This window comes from Pseudonaja textilis, chromosome 1 (assembly GCF_049901715.1).
Source record: "Pseudonaja textilis isolate UNSWEBS1 chromosome 1, rPseTex1.2, whole genome shotgun sequence".
In the NCBI taxonomy this organism is placed as follows: Eukaryota; Metazoa; Chordata; class Lepidosauria; order Squamata; family Elapidae; genus Pseudonaja; species Pseudonaja textilis.
The window spans coordinates 106558645-106581777 of record NC_141990.1 but is presented as its reverse complement, the minus strand read 5'-3'; the positions used below and the strand labels follow the sequence as shown (position 1 = coordinate 106581777).

At 39.2% G+C, this 23133-nt stretch overlaps 1 protein-coding gene across 5 annotated transcripts in view; it reads left to right on the top strand.

Moving 5' to 3' along the window:
- Nucleotides 1-23133, top strand: part of FUT9 (fucosyltransferase 9) — a 90841-nt gene that overhangs the window by 55026 nt on the left and 12682 nt on the right. For 3 of the 5 annotated variants that reach the window (XM_087913987.1, XM_087913982.1, XM_087913975.1), the window contains exon 2: nucleotides 2190-2296. The exons of the other annotated variants lie outside the window; for them this stretch is intronic. In XM_087913987.1, coding sequence (XP_087770113.1) covers nucleotides 2263-2296 — 34 coding nt within the window. In that variant the 5' untranslated portion in view covers nucleotides 2190-2262. The remainder of the gene's footprint in view (nucleotides 1-2189; nucleotides 2297-23133) is intronic. 5 annotated transcript variants of the gene reach the window in all.

The following is a 23133-nucleotide window of genomic DNA, read 5'->3' as shown; positions in this document are numbered from 1 at the left end:
TAGATGAAAGCTTTATACACCCATTTGTTACATTTCACACTTTCCCTAATACAAAGCTGCTGTCTTGGCTGGACAGGGCTAACCTCACTCTCCTAGTTCTAATTATTTGGCCTAGCTATGATCAGATGCTTAGGCTTTAACATACTTAGTTGGTTTCTTTCTCTTTAAGTTCTAATGAGATAAATGCTTATAATCCCTTTCTTCTTCTAGAGTTTCTTACACATATTGGGGATATTGTACAGCCTCAGCTGACTTGCTCTTTCTATACAACAAGACACAAGGCAAAGGTACAACTTGCCTCCAGAAGTTGTAAATGCTCCAACACTGGAAGTTTTTAAGAAGAGGTTGGATAACCATTTGTCTGAAGTGGTGTATGGTTTCCTGCCTAAGCAGAGATTGGACTAGAAGATCTCCAAGGTCCCTTCCAACTCTGTTATTCTGTTCTGCTCTGTTCTATTGTGCTGCTGAGCACCAAGCTGCTTTCCAAGTGTTGTTACTGTTTGCCTGTGCTCACAAATGCCAAAAAAACTAGATTGGGCATAGGGTTTCATGGAAGTCTGCATCTGAAATTAAGTTGATTTTGGGTGCTCTTGGTTTACTACAGAAACCTGCAGTGTATGGCAAATGTGGTTTAGACTATATTTGGCTTCAGAGTCCATATATATTGGAGATGGCCTTTAGTTACTGGAAAAGTATCATAAAATTTTATATGCATGTAGTCCATTATTCCTTGAAGGCTAACTCCAGAAAGAATCACTTAATTTGGAACATGGGCTGCTTTGCCAGGCAGAAATGGCTTTTGTATTGCTTGATGGATAGAAGATTTGGTTTAGATACAAAATAATAAGTCTATAGAAAATTTCATCTATTGTGAGAACTGAGGAAAAATATTGGTTCACTTATTTTCTGTTGGCAAGGCCATAGGTTAACATTGCGGACTCCTTTGCTTTGATAACCACTCCTTGTTTCATGTCCACAATTTGTTCCCTAAATCAATGGTCCCCAACCTTTGCAGCTTGGTGGCCTGTCTAGGGGAGATGGGAACCAGTTTGCGTGAGCATCAGGCCTATGCACATGAGCCCAAGCTGAGCTATGCATATGTGAGCGTGTCAGTAGCTTGGAATAACTGGCTTTTCTTGTAGTATCTCAGTTGAAAAGTTTGCAAAGGCATTTCTTCTATAATTCTTAAGTTATGAACTGGATATTAATTGTTTATTTCAGTGATTACATCAATGTGTACTAAAATGTATCATTTAACAACAGTGTAGTCACCTGATGGCATGAGATACCACTTAAGTATTACTTACCTGCCTCCAGTTATGTATGCTGCAATTTCATACTGGCAATTCCTTCCTGGCGTGGGAAATATGTAAGAGAATACAGAGCTCCTCTACTCTTTCTTTCCTTCCTTCCTTCCTTCCTTCCTTCCTATTCTTTAATAAGATATGGCACAATCTATGGATTTATAATATTCATTACAAATCAGAGCTGCAATTATTGAATGGGTTTTTAAATACTGGAATGTAATATACAATTAGTCCTCAATTTACAACCATAATTGATCCCAGAATTATGGTCATAAATTGTGACAGTTGTTAAGTTGGTCTCATGATGCCCAATTTTACAACCTTTCTGCAGTAATCATTAAACAAACACAGTTATAAAGAGAACACTGCAGTCGTTAAGCAAATCTATTGTTTGCAGTTATTGCCAGGAACCAAAGATAAATGCCATTTTCTGACAAAAACTGTCATAAACCATCCCATGATTGCATGATGCTACAAATGCAGGCTGACTATCAAGTGCTCAAAATGCAATCATATGACCATGGAGTGGGGGACCATGGGAACTTCAATCCTGTTCATAAGTAGCCCTGGGTAGGTTCATCATAAGTTTGAGTGGTTGCTAAACAACCGGTCATAAGTCAATATTACCTGTACAGGAATAAGAATCATTGTTTCATGAAAGAGTAATGTCTATTTCTTTTTTGTACAATCTAAGAGTAACAAAATGAATAGTTGTAAAGTGTCCAACACCCCAAATAGAGGAGGATTTGTCTGTCTGTTTGTTTATTTAAAAGAAAGGATGCTTGGGTTATATAACTTGATACAGTGACAGTGGCCTATTACTGCTGTTCCAATTACCTGCTACTCTGGATGGTAATTTTCATTTATCTCCCTCTTCTACAGGTGAGGGATACCATTGCCAACAATAGATTTCTAGAGATTCTTTTAAAGGACTGCTTCAACTTCAGTTCAGAGAATGAGAATGCCTTGTTTCTCTGTTCAGCTTGGAGGTAAATAGTGGGTGAATCATTATTTGATTTATTTTCTGGCCACAATTATTTCAGAAACAGTCCTAGTGAGCTGATTGATGTTTAATATATTTTTTGTTACATGGAACTGTTTTGCTCTATAACTCCTGAGGAAATGGATCATAGCCTAAATTCTATTAAGCTGACCACTGTTGATTAGATCCATCCCACTGGTCCATGTAGAATCTGTGTGAAAAAGTGGTGCCATCTGTCATAATGGTGGTGGTGATATAGCCCTTTCTCAAGAAGCCATCACTAGATGCGAGTTCTGCACAATTTTCATCCAATTTCTGGCTTTCCTATTCTCAGGAAGGTTCTTGAGAAAAGAGCCCTGGATTAAGGAGATTATACCCCAAATAGGGACTGCTGGATCAAAGAAAGGGAGTTTTTATATATATCATTTCAGTCAGGTGTCAGGATAGGATATAGTATGGAAAAAGCATTTACTGCATGTTTTGATCTCTTGTGGAACTGTGATAGGAGCAATGCAACCATCCTAGCTCTTCTTGATCTTTCATCAGCTTTCAGTATGTTCAATCTTGATACCTTTCTGAGATGACTGCATGATTTAGGAATGAGATACAATGGTGTTGTACTGATTTTCCTTTCACTTGGGTTAGTTTTGGCTAGGGTGTGTTGTGAGGATTAAGATTAAGCTTCCAGAATCTTTCTTGTAGAATGTCTCAGAGCATGACAATCTTACCTCTCCTATTTAACGTGTGACCCACTGAGAGAAATCATCCACCAATCAATATCATCAGTTTGTGGATGATAATAAATTTGCATCTCCTTCACTGGACCAACCAAATAGTGTTCCAGAGCTGGAGGCTGTGAAGAACTGGAAAGGAAAGAGCACGCTTACATTTAACCTTGAGAAGGCAAGAGTGGCTGTGCTTTTTCAAGGATCCGTAATGTGTCATATTTAGGTTTGCATTATCCTATATGGAACTCACTCAAGTTTAGAAGTTCTCCTGGATTCTCAGTTCCTGTTGAAGGACAAGTGCTATGCAAACCTATGCAGCCTTCACCAGGATTTGTCTGATGCACTAATTCTGCCTTTTCTTGGATGGGCAGTCACTTCTCACATTTGCTCATGCCTTTGTCACCTCATGTTTAAACATGAGTTGATTAGTCCAAATTAACTAAGTCCAGTTGAGGTGACTAAGGCATAGCTTGTCCAGTTACCTGGAATGAGTTTTGATGGCTGTGTTCCTATGATAATCTCTTTTTCATTTTTTTTGTTCTTTGATTGCTTTTTGTGTATTTTTTTTTAGCAACCTAGACTTGTCAATCAATTAATAAAACATTGCAACTCCTAATGAAGTAGACAAGATCCTTGGCTCTTTTATAGACCACTTGTTTCTCAGAACCATGTTCTTCCTTGTTGGTCAAAACCTCCGGGGAGGTTGCACATGAATGAATCCCTGAAGTGACAATTCATCTCAAAAAAACCTCTACCTTGAAAAAGACAGTGGTGCTTCCCTTTCTCCTCCATGCTGCTGTGAGAGCCCAGGATGGGTATGACTCCTCCTGATGACATCATCAAGCTGGGTCCATCTAGTATAAAAGTAGCAGCCTATGGGAGAAAGCCCCCAGCTTTGACTCAGCTTCTTTCGGTGACCTGGTGTCTCTGAAAGCAGTTTAGTTAGCAGCAAAAGCGAAAGCTATCTTCGTCATTGGCATACTCCCGGGGAGCTGTGCCTTCAGGAGAGTGGGCTCCACTCTCCTGCAATGCCGAGGATTCGACATTTCTTTACTGTCAGTAGGGAGCAACCCTTGATCTGCCCCCACAGACTTCCCCCAGTGATTTCGGCCACAACAATCGTAAAGATAGCATCGGTGATAACAGCGCCTCTCAGCTGATCATGAAAACCACAGTTTTTACTTTATTGCTGATTTCGCCATTCGGGACTGTTTACAGCCTAAGGAGCAATTTAACCCCTGCATAGCCTGTAGCTCTTGTAAGTGGCCGAATTAAAGGCAGAGAAACGAAGGCATGCAGCCTTAGAAAGGCAGTTCAACAAAACCATTGAACAAATGAGGGGTCAACTACAACAGGCTTCCTAACCAGCCAATCCTCTAGTTGTTCAGCCAGCTACTTCTAGGGAGAGGGAAGATACCAAAGCTCCTCTTAGCCGGCTCCAATCCTGGTCCCCAGAGTGACCTGAAATCCAACCAGGACCTCAAGACTTGAGCAGGTCAGGTCCCAACTTTTCCCAGACTCCTTGGGATCTTTCTTCTTCATCTATCCCATCCGTGGCCCAAAGCAGCTCTCGATCAAAACTAGAGGCCACTTTTACTCCAACAGCAGCAGGTGTTCGGCCCCCGGATCCTCCATTGAGTGGCAGATCTTCTGACATCAACGAAGTAGTCTCCTTAGCCATCAGAGAAGGTCTAGCAGAAGGGCTTCAACACATCTTCAGGCCTTCAGACAGACCTCAGCCTTCCTTCCTGGCTTTTCCTCTAGCTCAGATTCCCCAAAGGGGACTACCTCACCGTATAGAACAAAGGGCCCATCTTACCTATGTGGAAGGAGTGGACCTCAGTCAGGGAGAGTAAGAGGAATCATCTGAGTGCAGTCCCTCCTCTGATTCTGATCTGGAAGAGGGAGAAATCTGGGACCCCAACCTCTTGGAGGAAGAGGAATATCTGAGGCCTGATCAGCCTCCTTTGGCTTTTGTATTCAAATCTGCTTTATTCAAACCTCTCCTATACAAGGCACTGGTAACAGCCCAGTTGTCAGCAGAGGAAATTGCCCGCGAGCCACAAATGGTACAGTCAGGGCATGGGGATTCCCTCTTCTTCAAACCCATTGTTCATTTGGAGGTCCTTCCTTCCCCCATCATCTTCATTCTTGACTTAGTCAAGGAACAATTTGTCTTCCCCACTGAAGGCCCCGCCCATCGTCCCAAGATAGGCGGTTCTACAATGTGGGGCCTTAGCTATGGCTCCCCCAGTAGATGACCCAGTTGTGGCCTCCTCCTCAAGCACTCCAACTGAGCCTGAGGACATACTAAAGGCAAAGGGCAAATGTTCCTAACAAACACCGTCAAGCCTCTGCTTGGGCCATCCGGGCCTTGACTGCTGCATCATTTTTTACAAGGTCTTCCATCCACTGACTACGCCAACTTCAAGGCCGCGTACCTCCATCAGACTGTAGGTTGCATCAAGACCTCAATATGATCATAGCAGCAACAGAGTTCTCAGCAGATGCCACCCTCAATGCAGCCAAGTTCTCTTCCAGGGCCATGGCGTCAACAGTGGCAACTAGGACTGCTATGGCTACAAAATTGGCAAGCGGAGCCTCAATGGAAGTGGAAACTAGCTTCTGCCCCATGTACCAGTGAGAAGCTGTTTGGAGATGCCCTTGACCCATTTGTTATTGAAACAAAAGACAAAAGGAAAGTCCTTTCATCAACAGGAAAGAGGGCAGACTTCTGCCCTACCCCATATCAGCCTCCCTCATTCAGGCCTGAAAATGCTTCTCGTTTCTCCAGACCTCAGAAAACATAGTCTCAGCATCAGGATCAATGCCATGAGGCTACTGGCAGACAACAAGCTGCGGGTAAATGGCCCTTTCGTGGGGGAGGGGGTCGCTCCTTCCATCGCTCTAAATAATCTCTTGTTCTCCCCTTCCATTGGAGATTGTTTGGCCTCCTTTGCTTCCAGATGGGAGGCGTCAATGACAGATGCCTGGGTACTCAATAAGGCCAGGGTTACAATTAGAATTTCTATCACCACCCCGAGAATAATTTCTACTCTGTCCCATTTCCCGGGACAGTTCACGAAGGGCACTTATGGAATTGACCACCTGGTCAATATAAGGGCCATTCAACCAGTCCCTGAATTACAATGTGGATGTGGGCCTTATTCTTGGCTTTTCGTGGTCCCTAAGGCATCATGGGGGTTGGTGAGCCATTCTTGACCTAAAATTTCTAAAATTTATCCCATATAGGTGCTTCAAAATGCAGACTTTGCATTCTAGTCTGGAGAGCAGGAGGGCAATCGCTCTTCCATTGATCTCACAGAGGCTTACCTCCACATTCCCATCTGGCCTCATCATCGTCAGTTTCTCCATTTCTGTTACCAGAATTCCTACTTCCAGTATCGGGCCCTTTCGGGCTCTCGTCTGCCCCAAGAGTCTTCACAAAGTTACTGCCCGCATTGGTGGATTCACTTCAGTCTTTTTCAATGAGGATCCAATGCTACTTGGATGACATCTGTCATCCTCCACCCACTCTGCCCATCAAGATCTTCAAATCATTCTCCATTGCCTCCAGTACCACAGTTTTTCGATCAACTCCAAGAAAAGCCATCTCTTCCCAACAACCAGATTGCTCCATCTGGGAGCCATCATCGACACAACTCTGTGCCAAGCTTTTCTGTCTCCAACCCAAGGGCAGGGTCTTATCAAGATCATTTGACAGGTCCAACGTCAACACATTGTCTCCCTGTGGATGTTGTCCAAACTTTTAGGCAAAATGATCTCATGCATAGGCATCATTCCATGGTCACGGCTACACTCACGGGCTCTACAATTGTTCCTGCTCCCCTTTCAATGAGCAGGAACCAGCCACACATCTGCCAAGGTCCTGCTCTCTCCAGAGGTCTGCCGTTCCTTCAAGCAGTGGCTTTCCCCAGCACTTTCGAAGGGTCTCTCGTTCAAGGAATTGGACAGACTGAACATCACCACCGATGCAAGTCTCCTGGGTTGGGGAGCCCACATGGAAGGCCTCATGGCTCAAGGGATCTGGTCCTGGTTAGACAGGGCCCATAAACTGGCTAGAACTCAGAGCCATTTATCTAGTCCTGAAACGTTTCAGGGGCAGGATAGTGGGGTCCCATGTGCTAGTGTTGACAGACAACATGGCTGCAAAGGCGCACGTCAACTGGCAAGGTCCAGGCCCCTCATGAGGGAAGCCGAAAAGTTGGGGAGGTGGGCAGAGAGATATTTGCTGTCTATCACAGCAGACCACATCTCGGGAGTTGACAACTCCCAGGCCGATTGGCTGAGCAGGAGCCCAGTTGATCATGCAGAATGGTCCCTTCCCCAGTCCATTTTCCTTTTTTAAAAAAACAAATTTTATTAATTTTAAAATTAAAAAAAACAAATCTACAACATATACACAAATAACAAAACCAGAAAAAAGCAAGAAAGAGAGAAAGAAACGCGAAAAGAAAGGAAAAAGAAAAAAAGAAAGAAGGGAGGGTGAACATTTAAAAACATTTTCCTTTTCGACAGTTTGTAAGATCTTTTCTTCTTAAATTGTATCATATACGCACATCTTATCCGTATCTATATTTGGATTACACTCAAATAAGTTTATCCCATTCTTTATTTATACCTTATAATACACGATCTATCTTTGGTCTAACCACTTGTACCAGGAATTCCAGTTGTTGTAATATATTGAAGACTTTTTTTTAGGGCTAGGGTTAGTTTGTCCATTTCTGCACAATCTGAAATTTTCTGGATGATCATCTGTTCTGTAGGTATGTGAGGTAGTTTCCAGCACTGAGCAAATGCTAGCCTGGCCACTGTTAAGATATGTATTATTATATACTTCATCTTTTTTTGTAATTGTTTGTCAAAAATCCCTAATAGGAAGGACTCTGGTTTATATTCAGTTTGTTCTTTGGCTATCTCCTCTAGCCATTTTCTAACTCTTTGCCAGTATTTCTGGGTTTTCTTACACGACCACCACATGTGGAAAAAGATTCCATCTATACTTTTACATTTCCAAGATTTTGGACTCATGTTGGGTGCATCTTCGCCAACCTCGAAGGGGGAAGGTGCCATCTGTAAAACATTTTGCATGCGTTTTCTTTATAAGCTGCCGATTTTGTGATCTTGTTGTTTCTGTTCCAAATTCTTTCCCATTCTGTTAGTGTAATACTCCGTCCGACATTCTTGCTCCAAGCTATCATATTTCCTTTCACTGTCTCTTGTTCTAGTTCTACTTCCAGTAAGTATTTGTAAAATTTAGTTATATTTTTTTTGTTTGATCCTAATAAAATTTTATCTAAGTGCTGGAGTTTGTTATAAATTCCAAAATCTTTATTATCTTGTTTATATCTACTATGGATTTGGAGATATACCCACAGAACAATTTTAAATCCTCGCTCTTGTAATTCTTGTCGTGTTTTCAGTTTTCCTTGTGAATCTAATAAGTCTTTGTATTTGATCATTTTTGTGAAGTCCAAATTGTTGGGATAAACCATTGCCTCCATTGTCAATAGCCAAATCGGTACTTTTAAATAGTGTTTTTTCCGTACTTTTTTCCACTTGGTTAATAGTGAATCTCTAATTAGGTGTCTATGAAAATATGACTGATTGGGTTTCCCCACTTCCCATAAGAAGGCGTGCCAACCTCTCTGCAAATCGTGGCCTTCTAATAATAGTGTTCTTTTGTTAAGTAAGTTCACCCAATCTTTTAACCATAATAAAGTAGCTGCCATATAATATAGTTCCCAGTTTGGAAGTGCTAATCCCCCTCTGCTCTTCAGATCCTGTAATGCCTTTATGTTAATTCTAGCTTTCTTTCCTTGCCAAATGAATTTGAGCATTATCTTATTTAGTTCTTCAAAAAAAAAAATCTGCAATTTAATTGGAATCGTCTGAAATAGGTATAAGAATTTTGGTAAAATATTCATTTTGATAGAAGCAATCCTGCCCAATAGTGAAAGCTGCAACCTGCTCCAAGATTCTAAATCTTTCTTTACTTGTTGCAACGATTTGTTATAGTTATTCTCTTTGAGTGTCTTACATTGTGGTGTTAGCCATATTCCTAAATATTTGACTTTCTTTGTTACCTGTATTCACATACTTACCTCTAATTCTTTTTTCTGATCTTCTGTTAAGTTTTTGGTCATTAATTTTGTTATTTTTCTATTGATTTTAAGTCCTGCTACTGCGCTGAATTGTTCTAATTCTTTTATCAATTTGTATCCTTTTTCTATTGGTTCCTCCAAAAAGAAAACCATATCATTGCCAAACGCTTGTAATTTGTATTCTTCTGTTTTAATCTTCAATCCTTTAATTTCGGGATTTTGCCTGATACGTGTTAAGAGTGTTTCTAGAGCGAATATAAAGAGAAGAGGTGAGAGAGGGCAGCCCTGTCTAACACCTTTTTCTATTTTTATTGGACCTGTGGTTCCCCATTTATTAAGATATTAGCCTGCTGTGTGTCATAAATTGTTGTTATGATATTTTCAAATTTAGTGCCTAGATTCATATTATAAACTTTTTGAATTAAGAAATGCCAATTTAAGTTATCGAATGCTTTTTCTGCATCTAAAAACATAAGTGCGAATTGTTTCTCAGGGTGGGCTTCATAAAATTCTAAGACATCTACTACTGTTCTTAAATTATTCTTTATCTGTCTAGTCGGGAGGAATCCATTTTGGTCTTCATGTATGTGTGGGTTTAAAACTTGTTTTAGTCTATTGGCTATAATGGAGGAGAATATTTTATAATCAGTATTTAGGAGTGAGATTGGTCTGTAGTTGTTAATATATCTGTGGTCAGCTTCCTCCTTCGGGATCAGTGAAATCAATGCTCCCCTCCACGAGTCTGGCATCTTAGCTGCTAGTAGTACCTCACTGAACACTTCCATCATCAGTGGTCCAATTAATTCCATGATTGCTTTATATAATTCTGCCGGAATCCCATCTGGCCCTGGGGTTTTATTATTACTTTGATTCTCTATTGCTGATTTCAATTCGGACCATGTAATATCTTTATTTAATAATTCTATCCATTCCTCTCCAATTACTTTGTCATTCGTTTCCTCTAAGTAATTTCTTATTTTATCCTCATTAACTTCTTCCTTTTTATATAACTTTTCAAAATATTTGTGAATGATGTCTTTTTTCTTTTCTATCTCATGTTGTAAGTCGCCCTTCTCGTCTACTAATTGGTATATTTTTTAAGTTTATGAGATAACCATCTTCCTGGTTTGTTTGCATATTCAAAATAAATTTGTTTAGTCATTTTCAAATTTATTTCCATTTTTTCTTGTTCCATTAAGTTCAATTTATGTTTAGTTGTTATTAACTGATTTTGTATTCTTTGGTTTTGGGGGTTTTTTTGTAATTGGATTTCTAATTCCTTAATTTGTTGTTGTAATTTGTTTTGTTGAGTATATTTTCTTTTATTTCTCATGACATTATAAGAAATTGTTATTCCTCTTATGACTGCCTTCAATGTATCCCAAATATTTTGTCTCAAGGTTGCATCATTATCATTTTCCTTTAGGAAATAATTTAGTTCCTCTTTAAGCTTATTAATATACTCTTCTTCTCTTATTAGTTGAGTGTTTAATGTCCATCTTTTCTTTGATTTTCTCCTGCCTTTCCAAATTATTTGAATTGGGTTGTGGTTGGCCCATTCATTTGGTAAAATTTCGATTCCTTTTATTTCATTTGCAATTCCCCCATTCATCCAGGCTATATCTATTCTTGTCCATATTTTATGTGGGTTAGAGTAATATGTAAATTATTTGTCTTCTGGGTTTAATTTTCTCCATAAATCCAATAAATTTAATTCTTTCGTCATTTCCTTACAAGTCTTGGGAAACTCTCTTTTCCCTTTTTTGTTCTTGCTTGCATTACTATGGTCTTTTTGGTAATCAGCAATAGAGTTAAAATCGCCTATCATACAGATGTTCCTTTTTTCAAATCCTATTTTTTGGTGTAAATATTTAAAAAAATTTCCTTGTTCTTCATTTGGTGCATAAATTGCTACCAATAGAAATGAAATAGTATTAATCGAGATTTGTAAAACCAGAGTTCTTCCTTCCAGGTCTGACCAAATTAGATCTGCTTTTAGGTCGTCTTTCACATATATTGCAATTCCTTTCTTTTTCTTTTTTGTTTATCTGCTGGTGCCGTAAATAACTTCCCTAGTTTAGGGCAAATTAAATATCTTTCATCATTTTTCCTAATGTGAGTTTCTTGTAAACATATTATGTTGGCGTTTTGTTTAATTAGTTTAGCTATTATCCTTTTCCTTTTAGTTGTCGAATTTAAACCATTTATATTGATAGATAGGAGTTTCTTTTCTTCCTCCATTTAGCTAGGTCTGTTTCGCTTTTTGTCTTGTGATAATTCGGCTCTCTCCTTGTAGTTGTTGTGGGATTGGTTCTTTTCTCTCTTGATGTGGGTAGTCATTCCCTTGGCTTTGGGGGGGTCCTTCTTATTTATTTCTATGGTGATTTCGGTCTTCCTGCAAATTTCTTTTGGATTCCTCCTTGGTATTTTGGTCTTCCGTGCCTACTAACTGTTCGTAGAAATCTTGTGCCCATTCCATAGAGTCTATTTTGATTTTCCTTTCTTTCCATTTTATTAACATCCCTTCTGGGATTAACCATTTGAATGGAATTCCTTTTTGATTTAAATAACTGGCTAGGAATTTGTAATCTTGTCTTATTTCCCTTACTTTCTTTGGGATTTGCTTGAGGATCGTAATCTCTTTGCCCTTGTACATTATTGTTCTATCTCTCGACAGTCTGAGTATTATATCTCTCACACTCCTTCTTGTGAAATGGATGTGAACCTCTCTCAGACATTTATGGCGTCTTGCGTATTTGGTACTGACCCTATAAACTTCATCAAATTCCTTGAGTATGTCAACTTTATCTTTTCCTAACAGTTTGACCAGTATTTCTGACATTAGCTGCACTAGTTCTTCATCCTTCGATTCCTCCACATTCTGAAATCTCAGGTATGCAGCTGCCTTGTCCATTTCTAGGTAGACCAAGGAATCTTCCATTTCTTTGCTTACATTTTTTAATTCTTCGTCTACCCTTTCTAGATTCTTTTCTGTTCGTTCCGTCCTTGTCTCTATTTCTTTTATCATTGTTTCATTTTTTCCATAGCCTGTTGTAATGTCCCAATCTTGTCCTCTACCTAAAGTATGTCCACTTTCATCTCAGCTTTTAGCTTTCCCATCTCTTCTTTTAATTTGCTGATATCTGCTCTTGTTTCATTATGATTCTTGATCATTATTTCTTGCAGTTTTGACATTGATTCTTGCAAAGTTAGCAGAGTAGATTGTATATTAGCGTTTGAGACATTGGATTGTTTTTCTCCTGTTAGGGATTCTTCAGTAGTTTTTTTGAATTGTAGGGGAAGCTGTTGCCAAGGTGGTTGTTAGGGTTGGGGTAGTCTTCCTTCCCATTTTCAGGGCTGTGGTTGTTGTGGAGGTCATTTCTTTTAGTATTTGTTTTTGCTGTTGAATTATGTTAATTATGTTGTCCCAAATCACCATTCAGTGTTATTAACCTTATGATAAAATTTCAATGTATAATTGCTTGGACTACCTATCTATTGAGTGGTTAAATTCAGTTCTCTCAACTAGAAATTAAGATATATAAATAGGTATTATTTTTGGTCTTATATCTTCAATCAGGCATGTAGTTTACACAATCTATATTCCAATACTGTAGAGCACTATCCAACTATATAATATTCTCTATGATAAATTTATATAACAAATATGTATAGCAAGTAATATATCAAATCAAACCAGATTTCAACTTTATAAAATTCTAAGTTTTATAAATCTATATAAACTTTTATCTAATCCTATATCTTAATATTAAATATTCTATGTATTCTAAATCAGCTATATTTTAGTTCAAAGTAATATTATTCTTCCCCCAATAAGTTGATTGTATTCACACACTAAATTGTAGTACTTTAACCTTTGCTAATTACTGTTTAGCATTTAATCTTCTACTTAGTAATTATAAAATTCTTAACCTTGTTATTATTTTCCCTATCCAACTGGTCGGAGTATGACAATCCTTATTGTTACTAATTATTCAAAGCAATTAAATCAATTAGCAATTAAGTCTAGTAATCAGTATACCTTTTCTAAGTAAATAAATTTATAGCTATTATAAAGAAAAAAAAGTGAAAAGAGAAAAGGGATTCACCTTAATATCAAAAAGTCAGTAAATAGGAGACAGGATTGGAAGTTTAACAGAATAGTACCAGGGGAGAACCCAAGAAAATAAAGTAGAGTGGTAAGAAAATAGAGTTTTAAGGTCAGGATTAAATCCAACGTTTTTGGAATTTTGTAATTCTCTTCATGCACACCGGAAGGAGGGAGGTGAAAAGTGCTGACTAATCACTGTCAGCAATCAGTCTCTTCCCAAACTTCAATTGCTCTCTTTTTTACAATACTTTTGAGTTCGATATCTTAATCTCCTTCACTTACTGCCTTCACCTCAGTCAAATAATGTTCTCCAAATCGGTTAAAGGTCTATTGAGCAAATAGTGTCAAGTAGAGTCTGTTGCGCTAAGTTCAAAGATTCAATGTATCTCATTTAGCACCACATTTCTTTCTCTTCCGTAGCCTCTCTCCTCTTCAGGTTTTAAACCTAGGGAATAGTCCAATGTAACAATCCACTCAAAAACTCAAATCCACAGGTCTCTTCATCTTTCCAACAGTTCTCCTCACAGACTTCTCCTTTCAAATGCTGTAATCTACACTTTCACTCTGTCTGCCAAGCCTTTCCACCCAAGCTAATCACACTTTCACTTTTCTAGCTGCTTTTCTCTCGGGCTTCAGACAGATACAATTCACAATAAAAGGCATACTTTCAGAGGCAGTCCGGACTTTGGAGCCGCCATTAACACGCGGCTGGCTCTTTCACGCTGGGCTCAGGGGATCTTCTCTTCGTTGCCAGGGGCTTGCCTTCCTCCACACTGCAACCCGAGGGTCCCCTACACCAACACGAATCTCTCCGGGATTCTGGTATCCTCTGGGGATTGCTCCAAACGCAAGAAGAGGTATTCGGAAACCGCAGCTGGGCTTCTCCACCTCTGCACATCCCTGTCCTGCCACCAGAAGTCCAACCACCCCCCAGTCCATTTTCAGGGATCTCTCACTCAGGTTTGGGACCCCGGAGGTAGACCTCTTTGCCTCTCCCCAAAATGCTCAAGTAAACAGATTTTTCACCAGGTTTCCTTGTCAGGGAGCAGAGGGGACCAATGCTTTTTGGAGCAGATGGCCCACCGGTCTCCTTTACACCTTTCCCCCTCTTCCCATCATTCTGGCAGTCATTCGGAAGAAGTTGGAGGAACGGGCAGAGCTGATTCTCCTAGCCCCTCATCGGCCCACGAGACCCTGGTTTGCAGATCTGGTGAACCTGTCTGTAGCCACTCCCTGGAGGATTCCAGACCACATGATCTCACTACATCAGGGGACACTGCTCCACCTGGATCCCCAATGGTTCAAATTGACCGTGTAGTGCTTGAGTGGCAACTGTTAAGAGAAGCCAATCTCCCAGACCAGGTCATCCTTACTATCTAGGTGTCTCGTAAATCTTCTACCACACATATATGCAATGCCACCTGGAGGGTTTTTTTGTCATTGGTGTCACAGGGAAGGTCTCTCTCCTACAGTAGCAGGGGTACCACAGGTCCTCCGTTTCCTCCAGGATGGCCTTGACAAAGACTCTCCTAACACTTTATGCCGTCAAGCAGCGGCTCTTGCTTCAGTCATCTCCTGGGATTCCTTTCCTTCCTTGTCCTATCATCCTTCAGTTCAGAGATTCTTAAAAGGGGCTTTCAATCTCCACCCTCCTGTGGTTCACAGGTTCCCATCCTGGGACCTTCACAAGGTCCTCCAGGCCAGGGGTCCCCAACCACCGGGCCGCGGACCGGTACCGGTCCATGGATCATTTGGTACCGGGCCGCAAAGAAAATAAAAATAAAATAAAAATGTCGGCTTTCTTCGCCTTCGGTGAATGCTGCTGGGATCAGGGATCAAGGGCACAAATGAAAGAAGGGGAGGGAGGAAGCAACCAAAGCCTGTCCTGCTCTCCGGCTCAGCGGCTTCGGTTTCCTCCCGCCTCGTTCCTCTCTCAGTCGCTCTCTCGCTCCTTCACCAGCCCAGGAAGAAACTGCTTCAAAGAAGCTGGCAGGGTGGCTTTTCCTGTCGTCCTCCGAAGCGCCCGTTCACCCCCACCCTGCATGCCTGTCTTCATTTCTGAGCAGCTTCGGCTGAGTAAAAGAGGCGAATAGTTATTATTCTCAGCCAAAGCTGCTCCAAAACAACCAGAAACAAAGGCAGGCAGGCAGGCAGGCAGAAAGGAGCACTGGATTGAACCGCGGGTGGCGGGGTGGGGGTGAACGGGCGCTTTGGAGGAGCTGCGCCGACAGGAAAAGCCACCCCGCCAGCTTCTTTGAAGCAGTTTCTTCCTGGGCTATCTAGTCAGGTAATGAAACGTCTCCAAGCAAACCACCAAACTCGGACTCCTCCCCCTCCCCCCCTCCTTGAAAAAGTGTCTCTCTCCCCCCTCTCGGTCCTTGAAAAAGTGTTTCTGGGTGAAACTGGTCCCTGGTACAAAAAAGGTTGGGGACCACTGCTCCAGGCCCTAACAGGCCCTCCCTTTGAACCCCTCAGAAAAGTGTCCCTTCAATTCTTGACGTTCAAGGTAGTTTTCTTACTAGCCATCACTTCAGCTAGAAGGGTGTCAGAGTTGGCTGCTCTATCTATACGGCAGGTCCTCTGCACTTTTCACAACAATAGAGTTGTTCTTCGTTTAGACCCTACCTTTTTATCCAAAATAAATTCTGTATTTCACAGATCCCAAGACACAGTAGTTCCTAATTTTTGTTCCCATCCACACCACGCCTTAGAATACAAGTGGCACACCTTAGATGTTAGAAGGGCTCTTAGAATTTGTATCAAATGCACTTCAACATTTAGGAAGACAAAGGCTATGTTTGTATCCTTTTCCCCTTCTCACTGGGGGAACAAGGCCTCTCCTGCCATCTTAAGCAGGTGGATCAGGGCTTGCATCTCACAGGCCTACAAAGCCAAAGCTCTGCCAGTACAACACGGCTTGACAGCACACTCCATTAGAAGTGCTGCAACTTCGGCTGCCTGGGCCACCTAGGCATCCCCATCTCCATTCATCAGACATATCACCTGGATTCCTATGCCTCCACAAGCGCAGCTTTTGGCAGACGGGTTCTTCAGCGAGTGGTGCCTGCTTCGGAGTGAGAGACCCGATGAAGACCATCACGAGGACTTGAGGCTTTGGTATGTTCCATCCTGGCCTCTTGCAGCAGCATGTAAGAGAATGGGCATTGGTAAATTTACCTGAGAACGCCCTTTCTATCTATGCTGCTAGAGAGGCCAGCCCCTCCCTTGTTGCGTCCGGATTGTGGTGAGGTATGTTATGGTCCACGATTCTGCTTTGGCTTTCAGAGACACTCACTAAAGTCTGTCAAGTATCTTCCCCAAAGCTGGGGGGGGGGTTCTCCCACAGGCTGCTACTTTTATACTAGATGGACCCAACTTGATGATGTCATCAGGAGGAGTCATACCCTTCCTGGGCTCTCTAGCAGCATAGATAGAAAGGGCGTTCTCTGGTAAGTTTACCAACGCCCATTCTGAGAAAACTAACATGGACCCAACCATTCTGGACAATTTTCATCCAGACTCCAACATTTCCATTTTTAGTGAAGGCATTTACTTCAGTAAAGTCACAAGCTGATGACTTGGGCCAATCGTTGTCTCTCAGCCCAACCCATCTCAAGGGTAGTGGTTGTGAGGAAAATAGGAAGAGGAAGCAGCATTAAATATGTTTGCCTCCTTGAGTTACTTAAAAAAAAATAAGAAAGGCAGAATGTAAATGAATGCAAACTTCTTTCTTCTATATGTATGTCATGTTTTAATAACAATGTATATATGCATCCTAATAAGTTGTCTTGATTCTATATAATTGTTTCATACTTTTATTGTTTATCTTAAAAATAATTATGCATAAATATACATTTCTTACAATAATTGGCTCCAGAATAAAAAAGTATTTACTTCATGAAGTTAAAAGGTAAATAACTGACTGTTGTTTTTCTGAAATTCCAAATTCTTATCAAGCCTTCTGATATTATGTCCTTTTAAGTGTTTAACATTGTTGTGCCCTTATACCATAAATATCTATAAAGGTAAACCAGCATCTAGTATAAACATTCTAGTATATAGGAAATTTGTATTTTCAATATCTATGACAGTAATATAATTTAAAATTCGGAAAAACAAGTCCAATTCTGCCACTTGGATCATGTAAATTGTTTTATCTTACTCTGTAGTATTCTTTGTTTGCTTGTTTTTCTTTTCCAAATAAATGTTTTTAACTTCTTAACCAATCTTGCAGGTTTTTTATGGAATTTGGATTGGTGCTATTAGTATTATAAAAATTATGATAATAACAGAATAACAGAGCTGGAAGGGACCTTGGAGGTCTGCTAGTCCAGTCTCCTGCTCAAGTAGGAAATCCCACACCGTGTCAGACAAAATCTTGTCCAATCTCTTCTTAAAAACCTTCAATGTTAGAGCACTCACAACTTCCGGAAACAAGTTATTTCACTGATTAATTGTTCTGTCAGGAAAATTCTCCTTAGTTCTAGATTGGTTCTCTCCTTAATTAGTTTCCACCCATTTCTTCTTGTCCTGCTTACTAATACAAATACAGTGGTGTTATCTATAAATATCTGAAGTAATTAATAAGTATAATTTTGAAGTAAATTCTAGTACAGCTTCAGTTTCTTTATGTACAAATATACTGGCCAGTAACTTTATCTGTTGCTATTAGTGTAGGAGAAGGCCTGGCAGAGCCAGGGGGAAGAGTTGAAAGAGGAACCAGTTTAAAATCCTAAGTAGCCACAAACTAATTAAGTCCAACACCCCTTTGAATACCTTGATTCTTATCTTCCAACCTGGTGCTAACTGTTAGTCTGAGAGGATTCCTGTGTATATATAGGCTTTAACAATAAATTAGTAATTTCTGTGTGTGGACCGTTCCCTTTACATAATATGCAAAATAACTCATCTTAATATAGTCTACGATGCAGAAACTAGTAGTGACACATTAATTGTGTTTTCAGTGTGTGATCTTGCATGAGAAAACAATAATGCCTGGCAGGCTTTACTAGGATACAATATGAATTGAGAATGTATTATAAAACATAAAAGCTTTCTAAGCCGTGCTGGAATTCCGTGGTAGATTGACCTGAAAACATTTTTCTGAAGCATGTCCTGCTTTAGAAAACTGCACAACACACAAAATAAATTCAGTAGTATTGTATCAGTTGCTGGGTTTTTAAAAAAATTGTGTGAATTGTGTCATTCATAGCAGTGGTGGGGTTCAAAAATTTTTACTACTGGTTCTGTGGGCATGGCTTGGTGGGCATGGCAGGGGAAGGGTAAGTTAAAATCTCCAGTCAGAGGTGGTATTTGCCAATTCTCCAAACTACTCAAAATTTCCGCTACCGATTCTCCAGAACTGGTCAGAACCTGCTGAATACCACCTCTGATTCACAGTAATCTAAAGCTATTAATACTAGCAAAAGCTGTCTTAACATAGAAATGTGTGTATAATTACTGCAATAGAGTTCCTAACTGCCCTGGCCAGCATAGCCAATGCTGAATAGTATCTGGTGCAAGTGTCTAATTTATAGTACTTTTCTCAAGAAGTAGTTTAGCTAATTCAGTATTGCTTGGTTACAAAGCATTTTCACAATGGTTTATTAGCTATGGAGCTCATTCCTGACTGAATTTATTTTCTTATTTTAAAATATAGGCATTAGTATTACATACTGGGGGAAAAAAACCACTCTATCCCTTACCAACCTGTCAAAATTGTTGGTGCTGCTATATTAACTTCACTATATGCATTTAAGAAAGAGAACTAAAGAATAACAATATGTTTTTATATATTGTCAACAGTCAACATCCAGATAAGTAGGATTTTGTACCAGACAATCAAACAGTAAACAATACCTTAAAGAACAATCAACTGAGACAAAGCAACTCAAGACAAACAATAAAAGAATAAACAACAGCCTAATCAAGGAACTAGCAACACCCTCTCACCAACATTGCCAGGACAAGTTAATGTATATAGGGAACAAACCCCATTCCCTTATAGCACTGAAAATACTATCTAGTTTGGTAATAAAATCTTTGCAAGCAAGCAACTTAGTTCAGAGAACACGGACTCTACTGAATGCAATTGTTCCCATGGGACACTGATTTGAACAAGTAATTTTGAGCTGCTATTAAATTTGGCATCAGTTTAGTCCAGAAATATTGGCATGTCTTAAAACATTTTCACCTTTTAAGAGGTCACCCTGTATGCATCCACTGAACATTTATCAAGATAACTTCTATTTGGGATTATCTGAATTCTTCCATAGGGACATACTATCTGGTCAAAAGTTACTGACAGTGGTGAAAGATAAACTATTCTCTCATTATGGGGTATTATTTTGTCACACTATTTAGATTCATCTTAATTGAGTTAGAAATTTCAATTTGCTTATTTGTTGTCTGAAATAACTGCCATAGTAGGTTTTTTTTTATTGTCCTTAGATTTGTTAGAAGTAGCATTGCAAAATATAGTTTATGATAGATTTGCTTTGGTAACATTATTTCTAATACCTAATTTTACCTAAGCAAGTGGCAATGTAAATCCCTACAAGGGGAAAATAACTATAGAAGTAAAGTTATTAGAACCTAAGCTGTTTTCAAATTAGGCTTTCCAATCTGAAACAAAATGTTAATTAGAAATATCTTTTCCAGTGTTCTCTTGGGAGGTTGACATATTTAATTTGATTTAAAATTCTCATAAGAATCTTGTTGCAGAACTACTTTCAGTTCAGTAGGTATTTAAAAATGGTGAAATATCTATTTCAAAAAGTATTTGAATGATAAAACATTTCATCACACGTGCTATCTCAAACACTATGTAAATACAGTCAGTGATATTTGAAAGATCAAAATTACTTGGAAGTCATTTTTTTAAATGACCTTTTAGAAAAAGGGTTTTGGAGGAGAAGTGGTTACTTTCTTCATTTTGGACATGCTTTCACTTGCCAAAAGAATTGCCTCTCTAACAAAACTTTCCACATTCAAGGAATCTGGGTTGTGTCCTAACAGACTTCCTAAATTGTGCCCTCTGTAAGTGAAACTACACATCCCAGCCTAGCTATGTTGGTGGGGAATATCAGGAATTGCAATAAAGTTAAATCTAGAAGATACATTTCTACTTTGCACAACTAGCAAGCAAGAATAGACAAACCAAGAGGAGGTACCCATCACTGAAGTTTATCTACACATTTCAAGCTTTCGACATTGAAACAAAGATTCAGTCACCTGAGTTAATGGAAGGTATTATCAACTCTGCAAAAATCAACAAACCGAGGTTCTCTTCAGAGGTGGAAAAGAAAAGTGGTGATGGGAGATTCATTATCACAAAGGACAGAGCAGTTCTATTTGGAAAGATGAGCTATTATGAGAAGTGTGCTGTCTTTCTGATGCATGTATCAAGGATATTTATTAACATGGGAAGATTACTAGTGATTAAAAATTTCTGAATAAGAAGCTGGGGCAAAGGTACCATTTTCACATATCTTTCCTAAATGAATGGAAATAACTGGTTAAGGGGGAAAAGAGAAAAGATTGCATTCTTAGACCATGGTGTCAATCCTGACACATGGCTTGCATCCAAAGTATAAGTAACTCTTAAGCAGAAAGAGTTATACTTCACAAGGGAAGGGGAAATGTATTTGGCAAGTCTAGTGTCACTTTATCAAGAAAAATGTAAACTGAAAGCAGGAAGGCACTAGAAATAAGGACTCCATGTAGACAATGGCTGGGCAAATAGGTACAGGACTGAACATGGTTAAGGGAGGGGATATGAGGTAGCAAAGAATAGTCCACATCACATCACATATAACAGTAGGAAGGCTGCTAATTAGTAACATCCTCTGCCTCCTATGTCTGTCCTTCTGTCAAAAGACAAAGAGAACTCTTACTAACAGTCATGAAAGGCAGTGAGGACTGCTTAGTTTGTTAAAAGGTAGAGTAAGATTCCACCTTGCTACCCTAAATAATTCTAGTCTCCAGGGTGAGAAGAATGGCATCCTAAGAAGATGAATGAAGCTGTAGAAGTCGTTTCAAAGCTGCCAGATGTTAAACTTTGAATACTGAAAAATTGGTAAATTGCAAAAAGACTGGGAAAAAACTAGTTTAATCCCAGTAGTCAAAAATTGAGAACCTAGGATATTATAGATCAATTAGTGTTATTCTATACAGGGCATGGTACCAGAACAGATAGTTTAGATTCTGAACAAAGTTGTTCAGTTGCATTCTGTTCAGGTAACAAGAGTTAATATACTATGCAGTGGTTAGATCATAACTGAAGAGGGATAGACCTATTCTCTATTGGAATTGAGGGCAAGACAAGAATCAATAGATTGAAATTAAAGAAGATTCAAGATGAACATTGAAAGAAATTTTCTCAATCCAGTTTAGGCTTACTGGAAGTTTTCACACAGAATCAGGCGGTCTCCTATCAGGTTTGGGGGAATCTTGCACTGAACAGCAGGCAAATTTAGATATGATTCTTCCAATTTATGCATTCTATTATTCTACCTATTCACCAGTTAGAATAACCTCTTACTATAATTTCAAGAAGACATGCTTGTCAATATTAATCCAGTTTTAAAAAGTATTTTGAAAGAGTACATTTTACGATGTGCTTCAGAGTCTTTATCACTCATTTACCTTTCCTTTTCAGACCAACATTTATTAAAAAGCTATCATAAACTAACATGGCTTGCTTGCTGCAATGCTTACCTTTGGACTTTGGAGGAATTGAGAAAGATATGAATGAAGTAAAAACAGAATCAGTTTACAGCATATTTTATAAACAGCAAATCAGACCTAATGGGGAGAAATCTGCAGTAAATATTTAAAAAACTGTCTTAATTAACCAATTATACAATCTCTATTTCAGTTCCAATATTCTGTATTTACCCCAATAAACATTAATAATATCTGTGATTCTTGCTTCTTTGGTCTTGTGCAACTCTATGGCTTTGACCCCTGTTCCAGTGTTCTCAGCAACTTTATATATACTTCAGCAGCACTTACATAATTCCTTCAGTTTTTTTTGTTGCTTTTATGTTTCAAGCAACACCCATTAGCTTCTTGGGTACAGATATTCAAGTTTCTACTTGCACTCTGTCCTTTGAAAGGTAATAGAATGTCTGGTATATTTTTTGCCAAAGCTTGAGGCAAACAAGGAAGTCGTTGTTTCAGGTATGCCTCCTTCAGTGTTAGACTCTGAAGAAAATAGCTTGAGTAGACCAGTTATATCCAGGTTCAGATATATCACATCAGTACCATGGAAAGTTCAGAGTGAGATACGGTTTTTATTTAAAGTAACCACCTTCCTCTAAAGGTTTTCTTAAATTGAATATGGCATATTTCTGCATGAAGATTCACTGAGGTAGATGCTTTATTTAAATGTATGACATTATTTGGTTAATAACCAAGACAAAGTTTGTTATAATGAAATCAGTATCTTGTATTTTTAGGCATCATTGTTCAGATTAAGTTTTCCAAGTTTTTTTTATATCAAGTTTGGAGGGAAAGAGTGCACGTTAGATGGTGACTTTGATTTCATTCTACAAATTTCAGTCTATTGCTATGGAGATTATTATGTTTATCAGTGTAGTTTTGGTCTAAGTTGAAATCTTTGGCTCAAGAAATATAGCAAACCAGTATAGAGTATAGCATTGTTCCTTGTCATTCTTCTGATAGCTCCAGTATTCAATTGCAGATTCCCTGATATTTACATGCAACACATCTTGCATCTGATTAAAGCAAAGATCTGCGTGCTGCAGTTTTTGAGAACATGCAGTTTCTACAAACTTGTTCCAGATGTCATTGGGCCAAGGAGCTTATTTTGATGGCTGCTGCATTTTGAGTTAGGTTATTCTATTTGTATTCC